Here is a 20,314-nt window from a genome sequence, read left to right as displayed (position 1 = left end):
TTCTATTTGACTGCTGAGGCCAGCTGGAGGCAAAAGGTTGCTGAATATTCACATGGTACATCATCTAAAGTACAGTTCCTGTCTATCTGGAGAAGACATGAATTTACGCTCTGGAGAATGCATCATGAATGCATCTCATTACCAGCCAAACACACTTGCATGTCAGACCAGTCCTACCTTTTTAAAGGCCACAATAATACTCAATAACGATGCAAAACGTAATAGTAATATGTCTGCATGAATTGAAGTAATAAAATCTTTCCTTCAGTTAGGAGTATCTGTAGTACCTGTTCTAAAGGCAAGTGTCCAAAGAGGCCAATCCACCAAACTATCCTTTTCTACCCCTAGGTTCATTTATTGTTCAAGGAAGATCATCTAAAGAAACCTGGAATGAGTCCCTGGGTGTGGGTCTTAGCCTTAAAGCAGAGAATTAGCACAGAACAGACAAGTTTAGGTTCACCTGGGCAAATCTGCCACTCTTTTTGTCTTGTTCAATGGCAGGAAATAGGTAACTGAATTTTCATTTTCAACCTCTTCTTACAGGCACCAGTTCTTTTGGCTCTCACTTTTTATAAGTGCAGATAAGATTAGATGGGCAGCTCATAAGGAACTCCTCTTTAAATGAACTAAAAAAAAGCTCAAGAATAGTTTTTAATTAGGATTGGGCCCAAGTTACCAATGGAAAAACCTCTCTAATATGTAGTTTGTAGTTTCATTCAAAGCCATCTCTCTGCATCTGCCATTTAGATGAATCCCCGTTTGCACCCTCCTGCCAACATAACCTGAACCAATTCGTTTACTGTGTCCATCTGAGTACATCAGTGGCATCAGGATCATATTGAAAGGGGAACATTGTTCAGACTGGGAAGGGAGAGGTAAGTTAGCAGAGTAGGTTTAAAACACAAACTCTCCCAAGGGAGCAAACTGAAAGGCAAGAGGGTGGGAAAATACCCGAATCACAGCGTGAGGAACTGAACAGCAGAAATCCGGAGAGGCTGCTACCCACAATCTGAGGCTGCTCATTCTCCTCAAGATCCACGAAAGCATCAACACAGGCTGAGCAGAGATTGCCCAGGAAGTGGGTGGGCTCACACTCGCCTTGGCCCATTTTTTACATCCCTAGAAGGAAATCTCACGATGCTTGTTCTGACTGGAGCTCAGCAGCGCACTGGGCCCCTGGCTCAAGAAGCAACACATCCCAAGATGTAAGCCCTGAATAAACAAATCTCTTCTTGCTACACTGACCCCTCTCCGTCCCAGCGAAGCATCCTTCTTCCCATCTCTCTCTTTACCCTTCTTCACAAATCATTCTCACTGGAGACCTTCCAGCTCTCTGTTTCAGGAGGGATTTATGTGGTTTATTTATGCACTTGGTGTCTTATCTGGCAAGGAAGCTGCTCCTTGTCTGGTTGTGGTAAATTTTAATTATTGGCAGAAGCCCCAGCTAGAAGTGGCTGCAGCTGTGGCTCTGTGATACCTCAGTCCTGTCCATCATTGTGTCAGTGTAGCCCATAGCACCCTGGGATGCAAGGCCAAGGGTCCTACCTGCATTTCCTACCATTTGCTATAGAACAGGAGTGATAATTACTGTGCTGTGCTCCACCAGAGAAAAAGCTACCGTGTGAGCCACTTCTGCACCTTCCTCTGGTGGGGCTAGGCTAGCCCTGCGAACTTTGTTTATCAGAGCTCTATCACAGTTACTTTCCAGGAGAGGACAAGACCAGAATACCTTGCAGATCTTTCAGGTGTATCCTAAATGCTAGAAAATAAATAATATTTTTCTACTTCTCTCTTTCTGTTGTGTTTTCTTTGATCAACCTTTACCAGAAGCTAAACACCTCCATTTCACATCCCAGATGAGAATTTTGTGAGCTTTAAGAATGGCAGCGTGCACAGAATTCTCATCCTTTTCCTCCAAGCTGCCATCAAATGGCTGGGCAAAGAGGAATAATTGGCCTCAAACTGCCATGAGCCCCCCACTGCCAGGATGCAAGAGTGAAACACAACAGAAAGCTGAGCAAAGAAAGTAAGATTCAAAGAGAATTCTGGGGCTGATATCAGGACATACAATTCGGCTGTGAAAGAGCATAAGGGTATGTTGAGGTGTACAACGATGATCCCAGCACGCTCTGCAAAATCTTTGGCTGTTCTTTGCTGGGATGGGCATTTTAAAGGTTGTGCATTTAAAGGTTTCTAGTTTGACTTGCAACAAAAGGAATTAGTGGTAAGCCTCTGTCTGTCTCACATGAGAGCGTGCACAACTGTGCAGAATCATTGCACTTCCAAGATAAAGCTTTTTCTACATTAAGGTCAAGCCTCAGCCAGTGCAGAGTGGCCTCCACGTCTGGTTGATGTCACATGCAACAGATTGAATCTTCCATCTTGCAGCTCCAGGGAAAGCAATCTGCAGCCTGTGGAAATATATTTTGAATGCTGGAATTTGGGCTCCAGATTTCTGAACGTTCTGTGAAAACAATGGGACCTCAGATTAGGTGTGAGACCAGTCTGAGCTCCTGGGCCCCGAAGACGGGCGTAAGACTCCTCTGACTCAGGCACACATCTCTTCTGGACGTACCTCTACGTAGCTGTAGATTCTGGTTTCCTTCAGACAAGGGAGTGCTCACTAACTGAGAAATGTCAAAAAAAAGTCGAAAAATACTAGACACGGAAGTTTTGGAGACAGGCAGGAGGAGGTAAGGACTCCTGATTATACATGCTACCTTCAAGTCAGTCAGTGTTGTTAGAGCCCAGTGATCTCTAGCAGCTTACTTCAGTTCTAGTCTTAATGAAAACAGGAGCTCTCACGGCAGCCCTAACAAAGATTTGACTAGAACTACCAAAATGCATGTCACAGGAACACAGATGTCAGGTCTCCTCTTAAACTCTTCCTTTTTGTAACGTTTTCAGGGGAGACCAAGCTTCTTGCCTGAATGTAAATCACTGCCGGCCTGTCTCTTGAAGTCTGCGAAGAAGTTAGCCACAAGAACAACTCGAAGAAGTACAACATCCCTCCTCAGAGTGGTACTCAAGTCAACACTTACCCCACCACAGATGAATGAACATAGGATGAGTGTGTGTCTGAACTCAACTGCAAGGCTATTGCATAGCCTCTGACTATAACACGAGGCAGAATAGTATGAGGAATGCAGATTTCAAAGGAGGGTTGCATGTTTGTTTGTTTTTAGGAGAAAGGGCGGGAAAATCCTACTTTACATAAAATATGTAAAAACATGTAACATTTCCCGGTGTTTGGAAAGAGTTTGCTTTAGGGCAACATTTTTCTCAAGACTTGCAGTGGTCTGGTCTTGATTTTCTCCTTCTGAGAGTTGCCTCATGAACTGCTGCCATCTTGGCACTCAGGGTCAAGCACTGCCCAAAGGGTAACATCAAGATATTCCAGCTCAGCAACGATGAGCAGCTTTCATCCAGAAGACAGCAAGCAGCTCCCAAATACAGTGCAGTAATTTCAAAACTGCAGAGACTAAGATCTGCCAAATTTGAAGGTTCACAAAAGCAAGATTCGAGAATTGAGTGGAAGTGGGAGATATCACGTAGCCAGAAACTAGTAAAGGGACAAATGCTTTTCAAAGGAAGGGGCACTGTGTTGCACTTGTCCACTATACTGTAAATAAATGGTTCATGTGCTCGCCCCCTTGCCTGCTAAAAGTAGAGGGGAAACTCCTGCTGCTTTTCATTCTTTCAGTGGTTCGAGCTACCCATGCCTACGTGTAAAAGAGCCTGGATAATTAGCACAGTGGTTGGAGTGAGGCTTTTCTCAAGAAAGTTTTGCTGCCTGTTTGGATCAGAAGCTTGCTCAGGGTCCTTCTCTGGTACTTCCCTCCAAGTAACCTCGGGACTGCCTAGAGCACCTGAACATCAAGGCAAATGGTTATCATGAACAAAAAACCACCTTCATTGTACTGGGCAACAGGGACCACTGGGTGGTGGCTGGAGTTAGGTGGTGTGGTTCGTGAGCATTGCAAGTGCAGGTGCATCTCCATCACCCCCAGCGATGCCGTGGCTGCCTCTGTCAGTAGAGCCAGCTGGTGCCGGGCAGGAGGAGATGGGCAGCAGAGAGCAGCCAGTGCCAGACATGCAAGTGAGGAGTTGTGTCTTTCACAACAGAATTATAGGAAACATCTGTAGACATCAGGAAATTGGAAGTGGTGAATGCACTATCTGCTTTCTGTTTCAGAGAGTGACTACAATGAAAATAAGATAATCATTATTTTAACCTCCCCTCTGAGAAGTCCCTCCCTTTGCTGTTGACATATTCCTGCTAGCAAAGTGGGTGCGAGGCAAGTGTTACGTAGAATTGTTTTTCATGATGGATGGTCGGTACCAATGCCAGCTTTCTCCACATCTTCCAAAAGGCATCTCTTCTCAGCAGAGTAACTGCATCAAGTCTCAGTTTAACTTGATGAGATGGGACTGCTGCTGCTGTCCTCACAGCTTCCCGGGCCCAAAGCAGCCTCCTGTTTGCCTCTGTGGAGTTCGTTAGTACCATGTCCTAACATCAACAGTCCGGGCTGGAAAGGCACTTATATAGGAGGGTATGCCAGGCACCTCGCACTAGTCTTTGGCTGGTGTTGAAATTTTTTGAGGCTGGATTTGTGGCAAGTCGTTCTTTTCTTCGTGCCATGGTATGTAGCTCTCAGGAGTGCCTGGCCTGTGCTTGCTAAGCACGGCCTGGTGAGATCAGCAATCCCAGCAAATATCACTGTGAAAGGTACAGTGAGATCTTGAGTCTCCCTTTTAGTAATGACAATACTTGGCAATTGCTGGTGCCTACACATTCCCAACACTGCACAGGCCAATTCGTTACAGCAGCAATACCCCAAACCTTCACAGTTAGGAGCCTCTGCTGAGAGGGCAATGCATGGGCTTGTGCATTTTTATGCACATCTAGCCACTGCTGCATACCCCACAGAAAGAGTCCTGAGGGAAGTCAGGGTTTTACCTGTCAGGACAGCACTCAGACCACCAGGCAGGTGCGTGTGCTCCTCTCTCCCCAGGGAACCTTGAATTCATTGCTACGTGTTGGCATGGCTTTAACAGGCAGGCTGGCAAGTGCTCACCCTAGCCTTGCCCTAAGCACTGGATTAAAAATCATCTCTTGCTAGACAGACGAAAGAGTTTGAAGCCCACACCCCCTGAGAGCAGAACGGAGCCCAGACCGTCCGCTTCCTGAGCAAGTGTCTTATCATGTCTGTCAAAGGCTGCCAAGAATGGTTTGATCAAGCGCCATCAGTTACCAAAAGAGGCAGCGAACTGCAGCACCTGGTCTCTGCTGGGCAGTGTGCCTGTGCAGGGGCAGCACGTATGTAACCTCAGCCCATCCCCTATGGAGACGTGAGCAGCTCTTCTTGGCTCTGCTGTGCCCTGTGCAGGATAAGGCTGTTCAGCCATGACTTGCTGCTCAGGGAAGGACCATGGCAGACCATTTAAAAAGTAAATAAATTATTCTGTGTGTATGTATAGTGTTTTGGGAATCCTTGTCTGAGGTGATTGCAGAAACCTCCAGCAACACATGAGTATCACTGTTTCCTTTTCTGTGAGAAGTGCTTTTTGTGAGATGCCTGATCCTGTTTGCTTGTGTTCACCATGCTGAGAGGGGAAAGGAGTAGAGAGGAGAGATCAGGATGTGGGGTGGGGGAAGTGTAACAGGGGAATGCCTAATTTCTAATTCCAATTTGATCTGGGCAGCTGACCACCTATGGACAGGTCAGGCGGGGAGATCCCAGGCTTGTACACAAGCAGCATCCAAGGCACTGGTTGAATTTTAATGTCAAGCAAGCAGATGCCTAGTGAAGTGAAGGAACCAGCAGAGTCAGGCAATGGTTACAAGGGGTTTTTCCAGGCTGAAGATGTGGATTAGAGTGTTTCAGTTCTGCATTAGTCCTGTATGTGATCTAGGACACAATAACTTGCCCTCAAAATCCAGGACAGAATTTTAGTCTGGGACTTCACGAGTTCCACCTTGGCACTTGGTCCTCCGTGGCACACTGGTTCTCCACAACACATGTGCCTGAGGATGACTACACTGCAGCCCAAGGAAACCTGTATTAAGGAATCTGAGCCCCACAGTCACAGTGTTGCATGACTTCTCATGGTGGCATCAAACCGGATACATTCGCTTGGTGCTGCCCTCACACCAAAGGAATCATTAACCCAGTCACAGCTCTGCATGAACATGCACCCAGACCAGGTATGTGCATTTCACCTCTGTATCTGTGAGAAGTAACCATCTGGATTTTGTGTGGTACAGGGTACTTTGGGCGCATATTAACTGAGATGACCTCTTGCCACAAAACTCTTCCTAAGCAAGTCCTAACGAAGTCCAGCACCCCCGAAGGACTGATTCGCTCCCCGTGAACTATCTTTTTAATGGGATTTCAGTCTGGTTTCTAAAGATTTTTAAAAATTTGATAATATCCAGCATGATTTCAAGGATGTATTAAAGACGCTTGGCTAGTGAGACAACAATTTCACGTCTCGGTCACATGCATACCCTGTTTGTTTGGCTTACCCTTCCTGCCTGCAGCTGCAGGGCTGTACTCTAACAATTGTCTATGCACAGTAACCTGTGTAGGCTCAGCAAGCAGAGTCAGACGACGGTTTCCCTAGACCACTAAGTCAACAGCGTAAGAGGAAGGAGAAGCTCAAAGATGTTGAAAGTAGTAACAATAGAACAACTGAAATGAGATTTAGTGCCAGAGGAGGAAAGGCCCAAAAGGTATTCCTATTGCAGTGAGAAGATAGGAGGCTGGGATGAGAGGTAGGAAGGTGATATAAAAGGCTGTTAAGTACCAGTGAGCCCTGAGGCTACATGGGGGAGAAGCCATGCCACATACAGTAAGAAGAGATTGTGATCATCAAGATCACTAGGTTTTTAAGATACATGACAACGTTTGCTTGCAGACAGCAAAGAAGAAAGGGTAGAAGGGCTAGGTGGGGAGGTAAAAATCTACATTGCCAGCCAGGCCAGTTTCCTACGGACGAGGCGACTGGCTTGACTGAGAGAGCAGGGAAAACAGATAAGCCTCCAATAAATTCAAGGAGAAATGGCCTCAGCCTTTCCTGTAAAAGGGCCATGCGTATGTAATTGCCTCATTACAAGCCCGACACAGCTGCTTGCAGACCGGCCAAGCAGCCAACATGGAAATAATTTCAGGCAGCAGGAAAAGGCTTGTGGATGAAGTTGATATGTGGCTGAATACAGTCATACCCAGCAACACAGGTGGAGAAACAATGAAAGGCACAGAGGCTGTGCCCACACAAGCAGTACGGCAGCCTTTCTCTGGAGCAGCTTCTTGCAAGAGGGGTTTTCCTGTCACCTGAAACAGTGCAACTTCAAAAACTCATCCGTGCTGGGTTTTAAGCCCAGACAAACCACACGGGGTTCTCCCTTTTGAGTCTTTGGGGTGCACTAGTGTCTCCATTCAAGACTTACTCTGCCATGATGAGGGCAAGACATGCCTTTTTAGAGGAGGCTGAGATGTTTCAGATTCTACAGCTTCAAGAAAAAAAAGAATACAGCAATGTTCAGAAGTTGATGATTTACTATCTGGCTACTGTAGGTGGTAATGTATTTCAAACCATCTAACTACTACCCGGTGGTACCCTGTACACTGCAAACTGGAGCTGAGCCCTCAGTAATCTTAAGCACTGAGATACAAAGACACGACTGGTTTAACAAAGATCTCTGCAATTACTAAGTTTGACTACACTAGAAGACTAGATTAATGTGTCTCCTCCCTTTATGAAGTCCTGGGAACTCAGTGTCCTGCTGTTTCCTTCAAGTTAATATGTCTGTTTTAAAAATACTGGCTGTATTTATCTGGAACAAACAGTTTCAAAAAATTACTTTTCTTTTTTTTCTCATTATAATGAGCATTTGGTCTTGAAAGAACAATGTTGATGTTGCAGAGCTCTTCCCTTGCTCCAAGTGAACACCAGTGACACATCTGCAGTCTTTTTCCATCAAGTTTACGATAACTCTAAGTGTTTTTGGGGAAATACTTTGTGCCTCTAAAACATGAGTGCTGCCAGTGAGCCAGAATCCTGCAGCAGATACAGTGAGTGTTCCTATTACTCAAGATTATGAAAATTTGGATTGAGATGCTGAAAACAAGGTCCCTTACTCTGAAATGCCCTGTCAAATACAGCCCTCAGCTCGTCTCTCAAAGAAGGTCACAATGAAGGAGGCTAGCAGGCAGCAGGATTTCAGTATCATCTGAGAGCCAATGCACCACTTTCCTAAATAACTGAAGATCCCCACTCTCTTTCAAGCAGCAACACTTTTCATTTCTCCAAACTTAATCTTCATTAGATGAACACCTACAGAGCATCCAGCTTAGTTCAGGAAGAACTCTGGCTTTCCTGGTGTGTCAGGCAGGGTATATAGTCCCGTCATTAACTCCTCCTCTCCATCTGATGGGAGCCCTCTAGCAACAAATGCCACCTGAAAACTTGGTTGATACAACCAGACATGAGCTACTGCAAATACCTAAAATACAGATAATTATGTGAAAGGCATGTGGGGGAAAGAAAGAAGTTATTTCTCAGAAATTATCCTTTCAATAGGTAAGTCGCTGAGGTTGTGTTGTTTTAGGAATCCACAGACACTCCACATGTGGAATAGCTACTTTGGAGCCAAGGACTGATCTCTACCCCTGGTAGAGTGATGCTGATGTCTTAATCTACAGCTGACAACAGCTGTTACCAAGACGGCGGTCTGGCTGGACTGGAGTGTATTGCTTCCCATGTGTCTTTAGCAGCTTGTACAACCAGTATCTGGGATTTGTCCTTGAGATACTCACACTACTAGCAAATGTCTCCATGGGTGGAGGGGTGAGATGGTGGTTCTGAGGAAGAGCAGTGATGGCCCCCGTAAGACATAGCTGCTTTCCTAGTGTGCTGTTTGCACCAGCTGCTTGTACAGAGCTCCGTTCCTGGCCAGGGTTTTCCCCAGGATCCTTCTCAACTTCCCAATGTTTCCCTCTCAGACATCTGTTTTTCTTAATGGTCTGGGAACTGTACACAGCCTGTCAAGTTTCCCCAAATTAATTGGTGCCTCTCTGTGTGTACTTCCAGGCCTTGTTCTGGGGAGCTCTTGCTTCTCTAGAAGGATGAGGGGTGAACTAACGGAGGAACAAGCGGCAAAACCTCCCAGGCTGCCCGCAGGGAAAGGGGAAATAGTGCAGTCTGTGGGGCAAGTGCATCCGATCTCATGCGAGCACAGTCTGCTTGACTAAGGCACAGGGGAGGGAGATGGCCAGGAAGGCTGGGCATGCATGCGTACTATTTCAATGGGGAATAAAATGCATGAACCATGGTTATCATCTGATACAGACCTCTGAGATGAGCAGCTTTCTGTTGGTTAAAATGTGCCTTGCAGAAAATCATTATTTTAAACCATCTGAATCATAGTGTTGCTTAAGTGACTTGCGTAGCCCTGTAGCTGTAGACACGATGCGAGGCTGCACCCTGCTCTCACCTACAGACATGGAGACGCTTGGGCAGCTGCTCTGAAGGAAACGGGCTGAGCGAATGGAACAGCCCCTGTAGTAGGAAAGGTCTTAGCCCGATGAATCACCTTTCAACTGCTATTCAGTTAAGCTTCTCCCTTGCTTGCCTCACATGGGGTGAGGAAAAAAGCCCTGCTTTTAGCAGAGGTCTGAAATAAGATGAACTTCAACAGGAGGAGGCTCAGACCCAAGATGCTTCAGGTGGGATGAGGAAGGGACTGCCCTTGGACTGACAGAGTGGTTAAAGAGGATGAACTTTAAGCAGGTGCATATGCAGTATGCGTTAATTATCTAATCTGAAGCTATTGAGAAGGTCAAATTAGAAACTGAAGTCACTGAACTGTCAAAGAAGGGACAGAGAATGTGAGAAGCAGGGACAATTCAAAATACTTCTGATAAATGTTGTAAGTAGACTGTGATACTTCCCCATTTAAACTCAACACTAGAGACAGTCTAGTTGTAGCAGCACAGGGATTCAACTCCTCTTAATTTATCATGCTGGGAACAGAAAATCAGAAGGGTAAATGAGCCTACACAGAGCTCCCAACTGCTGCAGCTTCCAGGACTCATCAGTTAGGACTGTGCTATCTTTGTAACACATTGCTATTAAATTAGGTCTACACTGGATACAGGCAGGTCAGAGAAGGAAGTTCATATTTGTCTGAGCCAGGAATTTAGTCTAAAAAGATACGCAGATATGGAGCGGAGGAAAGTGATAGTAAGCACTCAGCTAGCAGCCAGCTTGAGGTGTGAATGCTAACCTATATCCACAGAGATGTCTTTTTAGCTGAACCCTGGGGGGCTCAGTGGCCCCAGTGGCACTGAGGATCCCGGTCTGCAAAGCTGCTTTCTCAGCAGCTGCCTTCCCTTCGGCTCCATCTGGAGTCTCCAGTTTGCGAGACCCCAGAAATCCAGTCCCTGCACTGGACAAATGGATCCAGGCAGCTGTAATGTGCTGTTATGTTTGAAAATGCCTATCTGAATTTTCAGCCCAGTCTGGATCAGCTCTAATGATGCATTAGAAAGTCAGTGATTTCCATAGGTAAAGGACTCTACTATATACCCTAAGGAAAATGCACACAAGCAATTCCTGAGCTGTGGCTTGGCCTTTGACATGGATTTTTTCTGTGATTTGAGAAAGATAATTATCTCTGTTTCTGAGTTAACCTGCTTGTAAAATTCTCCCAATAACCCTGTAAAGGAGAAACCCAAAGTTTGCAAGAGCTTTGAAACACCCGACCTACTTCAATGCTCCATTTCTTTTTCCTGATGGCTGACTGAAACTCGTTTACATGTTCTTTCTGTGGCAAGAAGGAGGACTAAGTTCCTTCACCCTCAGGCACAGTTTCTCCAGGTTAAAGCTGAGCCACCGGAACCAGGTGTCCAGGAAGCGCGGGCTCAGTGCCTGCACACCACTTGCTCAGTGAGTAAATCGGCACTAGGAAGCTCTGGCCAGCACGTCACTGAATTCATAGGCCTTAAAATGAAAGGTGTTGTGAAGAAAAATTACCTTCAGCTTACAAGAGAATTATCCAGCAATTTTTGAGTTGCAGAGCAGAGGCAGAAGAAATAAAGTATGACTGTTTCATTACTTGATAGCTTTTCTTTCCCATGGGCTACAAAAAGAAAAGGCTTCCAGCTTTTGCCTTTGAGAATCTACAGACTAAACTGGTGCCCGCTACAAAGGCTTCAAGAGCTGCTGTAGATGATGCAGGCTTCAGTTTGCTGGATCAGAGCGTGAAGCTGCTGCAGGGGATGGACCCTGTGAGACTGGACCTTGAGCATCACACTTCTGAGCAAAACCCTGCAGGGCCTGGCACGGAGAGCGTCGCTGGAGGGTCACCCACATCAGGCGCCCAAGGTCAGAACTGGAGTAGTGTGAGATGCCAGCACCAAGGGCAGGAGTCTGGGGTGGGAGGGCAGAGTCAAGGAACGTGAGTCCCGTACCCGGTGCATACAAAGGAGCAGGAGGAGAGGGGCCGAGAAGGAATCCCTGGGTGGCTGTGGGCAAAGGCTTCTTGAGCTGTACAGAGCAGGAATTGATATTACATGAGATTGGAAATCCTGATATGAGTGGAAAAGACAACTTTGCGTTGAGCTGGGAGATGAAAGAGAAGGTGCTAAGACTGTTTCCTTTCTGTATGGGTGACCTGTCTGACTTGTTACATTTATGTCTCCTGTCACCTCATGCTCCAGTGTATTCAGCAATCCATCCCTTTTCTTCCACTCTGTCCTCTTTACAGACACCTGCTGTCTAGACAACTGGTGTGCATGCCTGTATTTGTTTGCATGGACAGCCCGTCTGCCTCTAACTGGCAATGAATACCTTGAAGCTGAGAATGAAAACATGGGGTTTTCATGGAGGGACAGTGTTGACAACTCCGTGCACTTTGTAAAGACTAAGTGGGAAATGAAATTATACTGTACACATTTCACAAGTTAAACACAGGCTTGCTGCAGGGCCCAAGGGGTGAAATTCCTGGGGAACCTGGCACACAAGTTCACGTGTGTGTATATGAAAACAGGACCTGTTTCATCTGAACTTCATCAGAGGAACATGGCACTCGGCAGAAAGGTATTTCAAGATGATTGACTTGAATAACCCATGATTGCTGTTGCAGTACACAGTTTTAAAGGATAAAGAAACCCATTCTTAAAACAGGAAGAAAGAATACAAATAAAATTGGTTTTGTGTTTTACACAGGCAATAAAAGAACGGTTCCCAGACTCTTGCAGATATGATGCCAGTTTATTTTGACCTAAGCTTCCCATAGGCAGACGTTTGCAGGGCTTAAATAATGTATTGTAGCAGGAACGAATCATAAACACTTTTGGGGCCTGATGCTGAATAGCCACTAGCTTCTGCTAGCAGCCCCACACGTGGAAGAACTGCAGAAACAGTACGGTCCTGCTCCTCTGGTGGCCCTATCGATACTATTGCTTGAATGCAATAGAAGATCGTTCCTGCCACTATCTTTCTAATGCTCTGTCCAGTCTATTTTTTAATCTCTCATGGGAAAGAGATTTCCACTACATTTGGTTTCCACTACATTATTCCAAACCCTGCCAGACCTCACTGCTAGAAATCCTTCCTGCTATTTGGTGAGATAGACATCTTCCCTTTAATTGGATCCCATTATTCCCAGGTGTACTGCTTTTCCGATGCACTAACTAATTCTGTTTCCTCTGTGTTAAAAGTTTTAGACTACTGTCCTCTGTCTCACTGAAAAGCCACACTGATTTGTTTAACTCCATTCTTCTGAGTCAGCTTTCCCTCTCCTTTGCATTTTTGTGTCTTTCTGTGAACAAGTCATTGGTCTGCATCCTTTAGATACTGAAGCTTTCCAAACTGCATGTGTTAATTCTCTGTGCTTGAAAAGCTGTGATCTATGTAAGCAATAAATTTCTTGCCTTAAGAAGCAGCATGTAGCTTGGTTCAGTGACAGAGTATGAGGGAAAGGTATTATATTTTGTGAAATACTTCAAGATGCTCAGAAAAGCAGCACTGCATGCCATAGCTACCAACTTGTACAAAAGCACAATCATCTGAGCTGTGGTCCGATCATGCTGAGAGGATGCATTTGAGAAGCCTGAGATGAACAGTGGCTTTCTTGGAGCTGGCAGTGGTAAATCAATATCCTTTGCAGACTAGTCATCCACACTGACCAAAACACTGTGTGCATCTCGTTACAAAGGGTAAACAGGTTTATTTGCATAAGGCCACTTGTATGCAAAAAACAGCTTACCGCCTTGCTGCCTGTTGTGTGGGGTTTGAGCCCTTTTAAAATTTGATGCTGAAGAACAAAAGGAAAAGGGCATGCATCTATACCAGCTGTCAATCTGGCAAGTGAGGTCTGGGTCTTTGCTTGGAGAAGACTTCCAGAAACACCTTTAGCAAGTGATGTGCTCATATCTGACAAGAATTTGGTCTGATGTCTTTTTTTCTTTCTAACAAGTGAAAACTTCATTTGGCACTAATGGGGCAGATAAGCCTCATTCTTGTCAGTACATTACCAGGACCCATATACTGGCGCTAAGATATCACAAAGATATGCCTCAGACTTGATGTTAATGTAAAAGCGTTTCTGGCATAAGACTCATAGCTGGATACATTGTGGCTTGGATGAAGTGAGACTTAAATCCATACCTACGCAAGGCTCCGTAAGAATAAAGTGCCCCGTGCCTCTGACAATAACTGGGTGTGAAGCAACTGTGCAGTGAATGTGTAATAATAACTTCTCCTTACACAACAGATCTCCTGTCTATAGACCAAATTCATCCTTATGCATGCCGTGTTGCAAACTGCTAAAGGCATATAATTGTCTCTAAGTCACCAAGACAAGCTGGGTCTCTGCGGTATTATAGCACCTACAGGTAGCAAGAAGGCTTCACCAGTAAAATGGACAGGTCCTCCAAACAGGTTCTCTTGCTGCTGGGTGCAGCTGCCACCTCAGATCCCAAATTCAGGCTGCAGAGTTGGTGTTTTAGAAAAAGGAGCATCCACCTGTCTACAACTGCTAACCAACCACGTGGAAACAGAAAGGAAAACCACCCCTAGTTTGTATGGGCTTGGTCATTTCCATGACGAAAACCAGCAGTTTCCTAGCAGCACCTATCGATAAAGCAATGCTGATGTTTTCCCCTGTTCTTCAGATAAGCAGATCCTGGGAATGTATGAGAAGGTATGCATAATACGCTACTCAACAGTAACGCGTCCTGCCAGTTAGACTGTGGAGTACAGGAAAGAAGGCTTTTTCAAAATGCTATCACCATGACCTGGGGGGAGTGTGGGAGAGGAGGGGTTCAGAAGAATCATCCCTCTCCAGTGACACAGGAAAAGCTTTAATTCTGCTAACCATTTACTCTGGGGTCTTTGCTAGGTACAAGAAAGGGTCACAGCACAACCCATGGGGTTTGGTTTTGTTCCTTTCTGTCCTTCAAGAGGGAGGCCTCATCCAGTCACTGGGACGTGGAAGTCTGGCAAATCTGATCCTTTCCAGGATCCTCTGCTGCAGACATGCTATTTACTGTCAGGCAGGTCCTAAATCTGCTCAGACCTGAGGAGTAAAATGGGGTCATGTGGTACATCTCCTAGTATATTTAAATACTCTTCCCTTTATCTGCACAGACACTCTGCGTGAATGTGTCATTTTGATGACTTTGGGAGGAAACACTGAAAACAAGTGTATTTGTGGTTAAAATGTTCTGTTAAGCAAAAATTTTAAAAAAGAGTGGAAAAGGAATGTTTTGACTTTTGGAACGAAAGCCAAGCAGCAGAGCTTCCTGAGAAAGGGAAATTGTTTCCTGGCAGAGCTAACCATGGCGTAATGGCTGTACTTAATCTTGGCCACACAGCTGCAAGGGTGGGCAGAGACCTCACTCAGCCCAGCTCACCTCTGTGTGGCTTACTGTCCTGCTGCTCTGAGGACCATAACGGTTACAAATTTCAGCCCCCTCGTCTGTACAGTACCAAGTACCCTTTCCTCCATCCCCTCCACTTCAGTCCTCTTGGGTGACAGGTCACATATCCTTAGTGGAGTTTTCCTAGGGACAGGGTAAGTACCTATGCTGAAAGAAAGCTGCCCTGTAGTTCGGGCGAGGGCACCATTCCCCATGGCTCCTGGAAGGATGCAGCAATCGGCACACTGGACCTGGGAATGTGCTCAGTTGTGATGTCTGGCTGACCACAGCACAACGGAAGAAATGGCTTCTGACCTCGCTTGTTGAGGGAGGGGATGTGTTTGAACCCCAGGAGGTTTCTGCAGCCTCCCGCTGAGATGGGGAACAGAGGACTCGGAGGAATTTTCTCCACGCTGCTCTGCTGCTTGCTAGAGGAGTGGGGCAGGACCCAGGGCCTCTCTGTGGTATCCTCACCTGACACAGGAGGGGGCTTTACTGAAACGAGCAGTGGCCCCATCACTCCCCAGATGCCCCAGATGAGGACATTGTGGTGTAGGGAGAGCACAGGGCCTGGGGCTGGAGCTGTGTCCAGCAGGTTGCCCAGAAGGGAAGTGGCGAAGTGAGCAGAGAACTGCCCTTAGCCCTGGAAAAGCTTTCCCTCTCCTGAGCCGGTGTAGCAACAGGGAAAATGAAGATCTAGCAGGAGCTGGTTGCAGAAAAGGGACATGGGAATGGAGATGTCACAGAAAGAAATGAAATCTCTTGGTAGGCACAAAGAAGAGGGGAGCCTTCCCAAAATAAACCTGGTTGCTGCACCTTTGCAGTTTAGGGAACCCATCGCACCACAGGGCGCCATCAAAGTGAAACTCAGCCTTGGATTGCTTCCCTTTGCTGTGCGAGTAAAGTTCAAATGTCTCCATGCTCCCAAGCTCCTACAGAGAGGCTGGGAAGAGGAATGCCATAGCTGCTGTTGAATACGGGCTGCAGAAAGCCACAAGCACTTTCAACGGATGCCTTAACTCACAACATCTCCAGCAAGGTTTGGTACAGCTATGGGAATTAGACAGCTTGACCAAATCTGAAGATGTAAACTAACAAACCAACAAAATAATTTCCGATCCTTTTTGTACCATGAGTGCAAAGAATGTTTAGTGGCTGCTTTTTTACAAGTGGGTTAGCTTTCATCGGTGCCAGCTTTACACATTTTTGATATGAACTCCTCATGTTAACAGTCTGTGATATAAGTTTCATGATTTCAAGTTCCTTTCATCAGTCGTAACGCTGGAAAGAAAACTGATCCTCAAATCTATCTTGCATCAAGAAGCTGGGTCTTCACAAAAACACCCCTGAAGATCAGCAGACTCACAAAATTACATGAACTGCAAGAATGGAGTTTTGCTGCCTTTTTCTCCCTCTTTGGGATCTTAAATGGTTACAGTTACTGCTTTCAATGTGGCACGTTCCTGCTAGCAGAACGGCTAAGACTGTAGGTGCTAGCCCCTAAGGAGCAGCAAAACCACACTAACTACTAAATAGGGTCTTCCTGCCAGAGACATGATTGAAATCAGCTGGCTAGGTCAGCCCTCTGCCCTTTTTTCCCTAATGCTGGTAATCCTCATGTGTCCACTAGAGCAAACAGTTTGCCAGTTATGCCAGCAGGAAAGCACAGAGCAGCTCTGCCTGCCACTGATGAAGCAAATGGGGAAATGACAGAACTTCTCGTTCCTGTTGCACAGGACCATTAAATCTGTTTTTAAAGCAAAAGACTGTAGCAAGTCTCTGGGTCCTGCTCACGCTGCCTGTGAAAAGCTCTCAGGAAGAAACAAAGCAGAGAATTGGCAGGTGGGAACTCAAGTTCTTGCTCTTGGCTCTATTTTGGTCTAATATCTTCTTACCTTTGGGACATAAACCACCTTTTTGGAGGGTTGGGGCAGGAAGGGAAGGCCAAGTGCACTACTTAAAAAATATCTTGGTAGTTGAGATGTTTTAAAAATATGAATGGGTGCAGCAATCTACAGATGATCAGAAAACAAGGTAACATGGGGAAAGAGTGGGAAACAGAGGTAAAGGGACAGAATCAAGAGCAGGAAACTCTTAGGTTAAATACTTCAGAGAAGCTTCCTGACCATCAGACCTGCCGAATGTGTCACATGTGTCTCCCAAAAGGAAATGGCAGGTCTGTCCCTTTCTACTCTGAAATACCGCTGTGGCAGACGACAGAAAATACTCGAGGGGTGCAGTCCTCTGTGCGTGGAGAGGAGAGGGGGTGGGGGAGAGTGTCCTCAACATGACAAAATACCTGCTTCAGCCCTAAGTTAGTCTTTGCTCCATAGGTGGCTTACTGTGCACAGCAGTTATAAAAAATTAAGCGCTCAGTGCCCCTTCCCCTCTGAGACATCACAGGACAATATGTAGCAGAAAAGAATAAAACAAGTGTTAACAGTTACTGATTCAGGCTCTGTCAAACCTAAAAACCCTTATAAAGCTATATATTTGTTATGCTACATGTAGTCTGGGCTGAGTTGGTTTGATCACTGCTTGGTCCTTCACACCACAATCTGTTTAGACAGTTTGTTGAGGACATTTCTTGTAATGAACATGCTTGATCTTTAATCCTTGCCTGTGGGGCAGCCTAGCACAGATAACAAGGACTGCGATGTCAGCACCTGAGTGTTATCAGAACTGCCCAGCTGAGCTATACACTAGAAATCTTCAAAGAAAAATTGTAGTGGTGCCTCAAGCACACTGTTCCCTGCCTTTGTGGCATGTCCCCTGCTGTTGGGGCCGCACCAACGCAGAAAAAGATTTCCCTGGGAACATAATATAAAGTGTTTAGTAAGACCTGTGTTTAGCTGAGAGAAATACCAAAAGTCCCCTTTCGTCATTTGAGGTTTTGCCAATGTTGTAATCGCCTTTCTATCTCCCGTGCCCCTCCTAAAAAGAAGTATTTTTTTCCTTTGCCACTTAAAAAACTGTTTGAAAAGCTAGCGAATCCAGTCTGACATGAGCAAAGCAAGCACCATCGCTCCCATTTCGTATGAATGGGAAAAGAGGCAAGGGAAGGTGAACTGCCTTGCCCAAGAGGCTGCTAGACAGGAGAAGGCTTGGACTTAAATGCCAGGGAAGCCTGACTCCTGTCCACCAGCCATGTGCCCACCCAGAGACAAGAGCTCCGACTCTCCTGAAGCATGGGACATGCAGCGTGGAGAAAAAGGCACAGGAAACCCTCCGGGGGTGTGCTACTCATTTACCTCGCCAAAGCAACGGTTCTCAGGTCCTCCTTCCTGAACCAAAATGCTCTATCGATAACGAAAGTGAGACCACCCAATCCACGTGGAACAGGGGGCACACACCACTTAGGGTCCAAATCACAGCTGCTGCTGCTGCACGAGTTGGGTAGGAATCAACCCCAAGGAGCCCGCTAATCCTGTACAGTTTGTTCACTTCTCCTTATGTCCCTATTTTTACTGAATTTTAAAACCTCCTTTCCAAATGATACCTTTTAAAATGTAGCTCTCTTTCCCACCTCAGAGACTAAAAAAGTAAATGGCAGTCCTTCCTTGTTCGCCTTTCACAGATGTAATTTCTCCCCATACCATCCCCCTACTTTCCAAATCTGGACTAAAACCCGCAAAATATTCTGAGGTGCATGGCAGGGGCTGGGGTGGGGAGAAAAAGACATTTATCTGAACCTCAGTGAAGAGATATTTTGAGCTGCTGTTAGTGAGAAATTGCTTTGCAAGGTGGAGCTAATGCAGATCGAGGAGCCAGTCACAAGCTAGTGGAAATAAAAGTTTTCTTTACCTCCATGTCCTGCAAGAGAGAGGTGTCCTCAGGGCAATCTTTCTTCCCCACCCCTTTCCCTCTTATCTGTGGGAAAACTTCAGCCGAGCCAGAGCAAAATCGCGCCGCTGTGGAGGGTATGTAATACCCAAGCCCCTGCTCAGCTTGAAAACTGACAGAGCCCAGTGAGTGGCCCTGCACTACGAACAAGGAAGAAGGGCGGGTGGGTGAGAGGAAGGGAGGGAGGGGAGAGGAGGGGGAGGCCAGGCAATCAGGGTTTAAATTTAGACACAAATCTAAACAGATACTCTCCTTCCCGGAGTGCTGGGCTCATGAGACAACAAGCAGCAAACTCTGCTGCTGCGCTCAAACTTGGGGACACCACATGCGCGTTTTCTCCCTTCCTTTCTTTCTCCCCTTCGTATTTTCTATCACCTCATCTTTATTTTTTTTCCTTCCTGCCCTGTTTTGCCTCTATTTCTCTCCATTGCTTGCAGTTGCTCCCCTGGTGTCTCTGCCTGGATCTCTCCGCTGCCCACCCTTCCCTCTCCAAGTCCACAGGGTCTCTTCCTTGTTGTTTATTTGTGAGGAGGATCTTTTTCTCTAACTGCAGCTTCCCTTCTTTCTTCCTTCACACTTTTAGGTAATTTCCATCAGCAGTGGACTGTCTATAGAGTGGTTAGAGAGCCAGAAGAGGAGCAGAGCGAGGGTGATTATTGCGTTTGAACAGAATTTAAGGCTTTGGTGTCCTGGTGCATCGCTGGGACTCCCAGGGATGACAATAATATCAGCAGCACTACCGTGCTGCTGGGTGATTCCCCAACGAGAGATCAGGGCTCCGCTGCGAAGGGCGCTGCACAAATGTGGGCACAAGCAGAGGGTCCCCATGCAAGGTGTCACTGGCTAGCTGTAAAGCAGGACTAGCTTTTTCCACCTTGAATTTGTGTCTCACACTACCAGGTCAGAAGGTGCAGGATGTTCTTCTCTCCCTTCACAGGGAAAGACAGACTTGTGCACTGGAAGTGAGAAGCTTCTGTGGTTGTAGAAAAATTCAGATGGGAAAAAATAAGCCTCAGGAATGTTTTGCTACAGTTTCCCTTTCCATTCAGATCGCAGTGTTGTAAACTAGACATCTCTTTTAGCAACTGTTTGCATTTGCTCCTTCTCAAGAATTTCAGTCCCCACCTCTTGAGAGCAGGGTGGTGCAGAGGAATTTGGAAACACTCCCTTTGTCTTCTGCTGGCTTCCTTGCCTTGCATGCAGCTGCAAAGTGACACAATGTCATGTCGTCATTTTGGGATGATACCTCAGGGGCAGAAGAGGGTTAAAGCATCTTTTCTGAAAGGGATGCATACTTTTCCTTTGCAGGGTTTCACAAGTCCCTGCTGGCTATGGCGGAAAACACTCCAGAATGGATTTAAATGTGACCATCATGATATCCCAGATTATTGTTACCGATAAATCATCTCAACATAGCTGTTCTTACAGTATAGTTAACTGTTGCTGTACTGCATGCTGTAGGACTCCTGTGGAATTAGCAGATTTAAATCATGATCTCATTATCTCCCAAATTCAATACACAATGGTTACTCGGTCCTTAG

The 20,314-nt window shown here is 46.1% G+C and overlaps 1 protein-coding gene across 1 annotated transcript in view; it reads right to left on the bottom strand.

Moving 5' to 3' along the window:
- Positions 1-18,794, bottom strand: part of RCSD1 (RCSD domain containing 1) — a 35,030-nt gene extending 16,236 nt beyond the window's left edge. Inside the window, exon 1 of the mRNA XM_050915722.1 lies at positions 18,735-18,794. Coding sequence (XP_050771679.1) covers positions 18,735-18,740 — 6 coding nt within the window. The 5' untranslated portion in view covers positions 18,741-18,794. The remainder of the gene's footprint in view (positions 1-18,734) is intronic.
- Between the last annotated feature and the right edge of the window lie 1,520 nt (positions 18,795-20,314).

Source organism: Gymnogyps californianus, chromosome 1 (assembly GCF_018139145.2).
Source record: "Gymnogyps californianus isolate 813 chromosome 1, ASM1813914v2, whole genome shotgun sequence".
In the NCBI taxonomy this organism is placed as follows: Eukaryota; Metazoa; Chordata; class Aves; order Accipitriformes; family Cathartidae; genus Gymnogyps; species Gymnogyps californianus.
The sequence above is the reverse complement of the archived record's forward strand: the minus strand, read 5'-3'. Positions and strand labels throughout refer to the sequence as shown.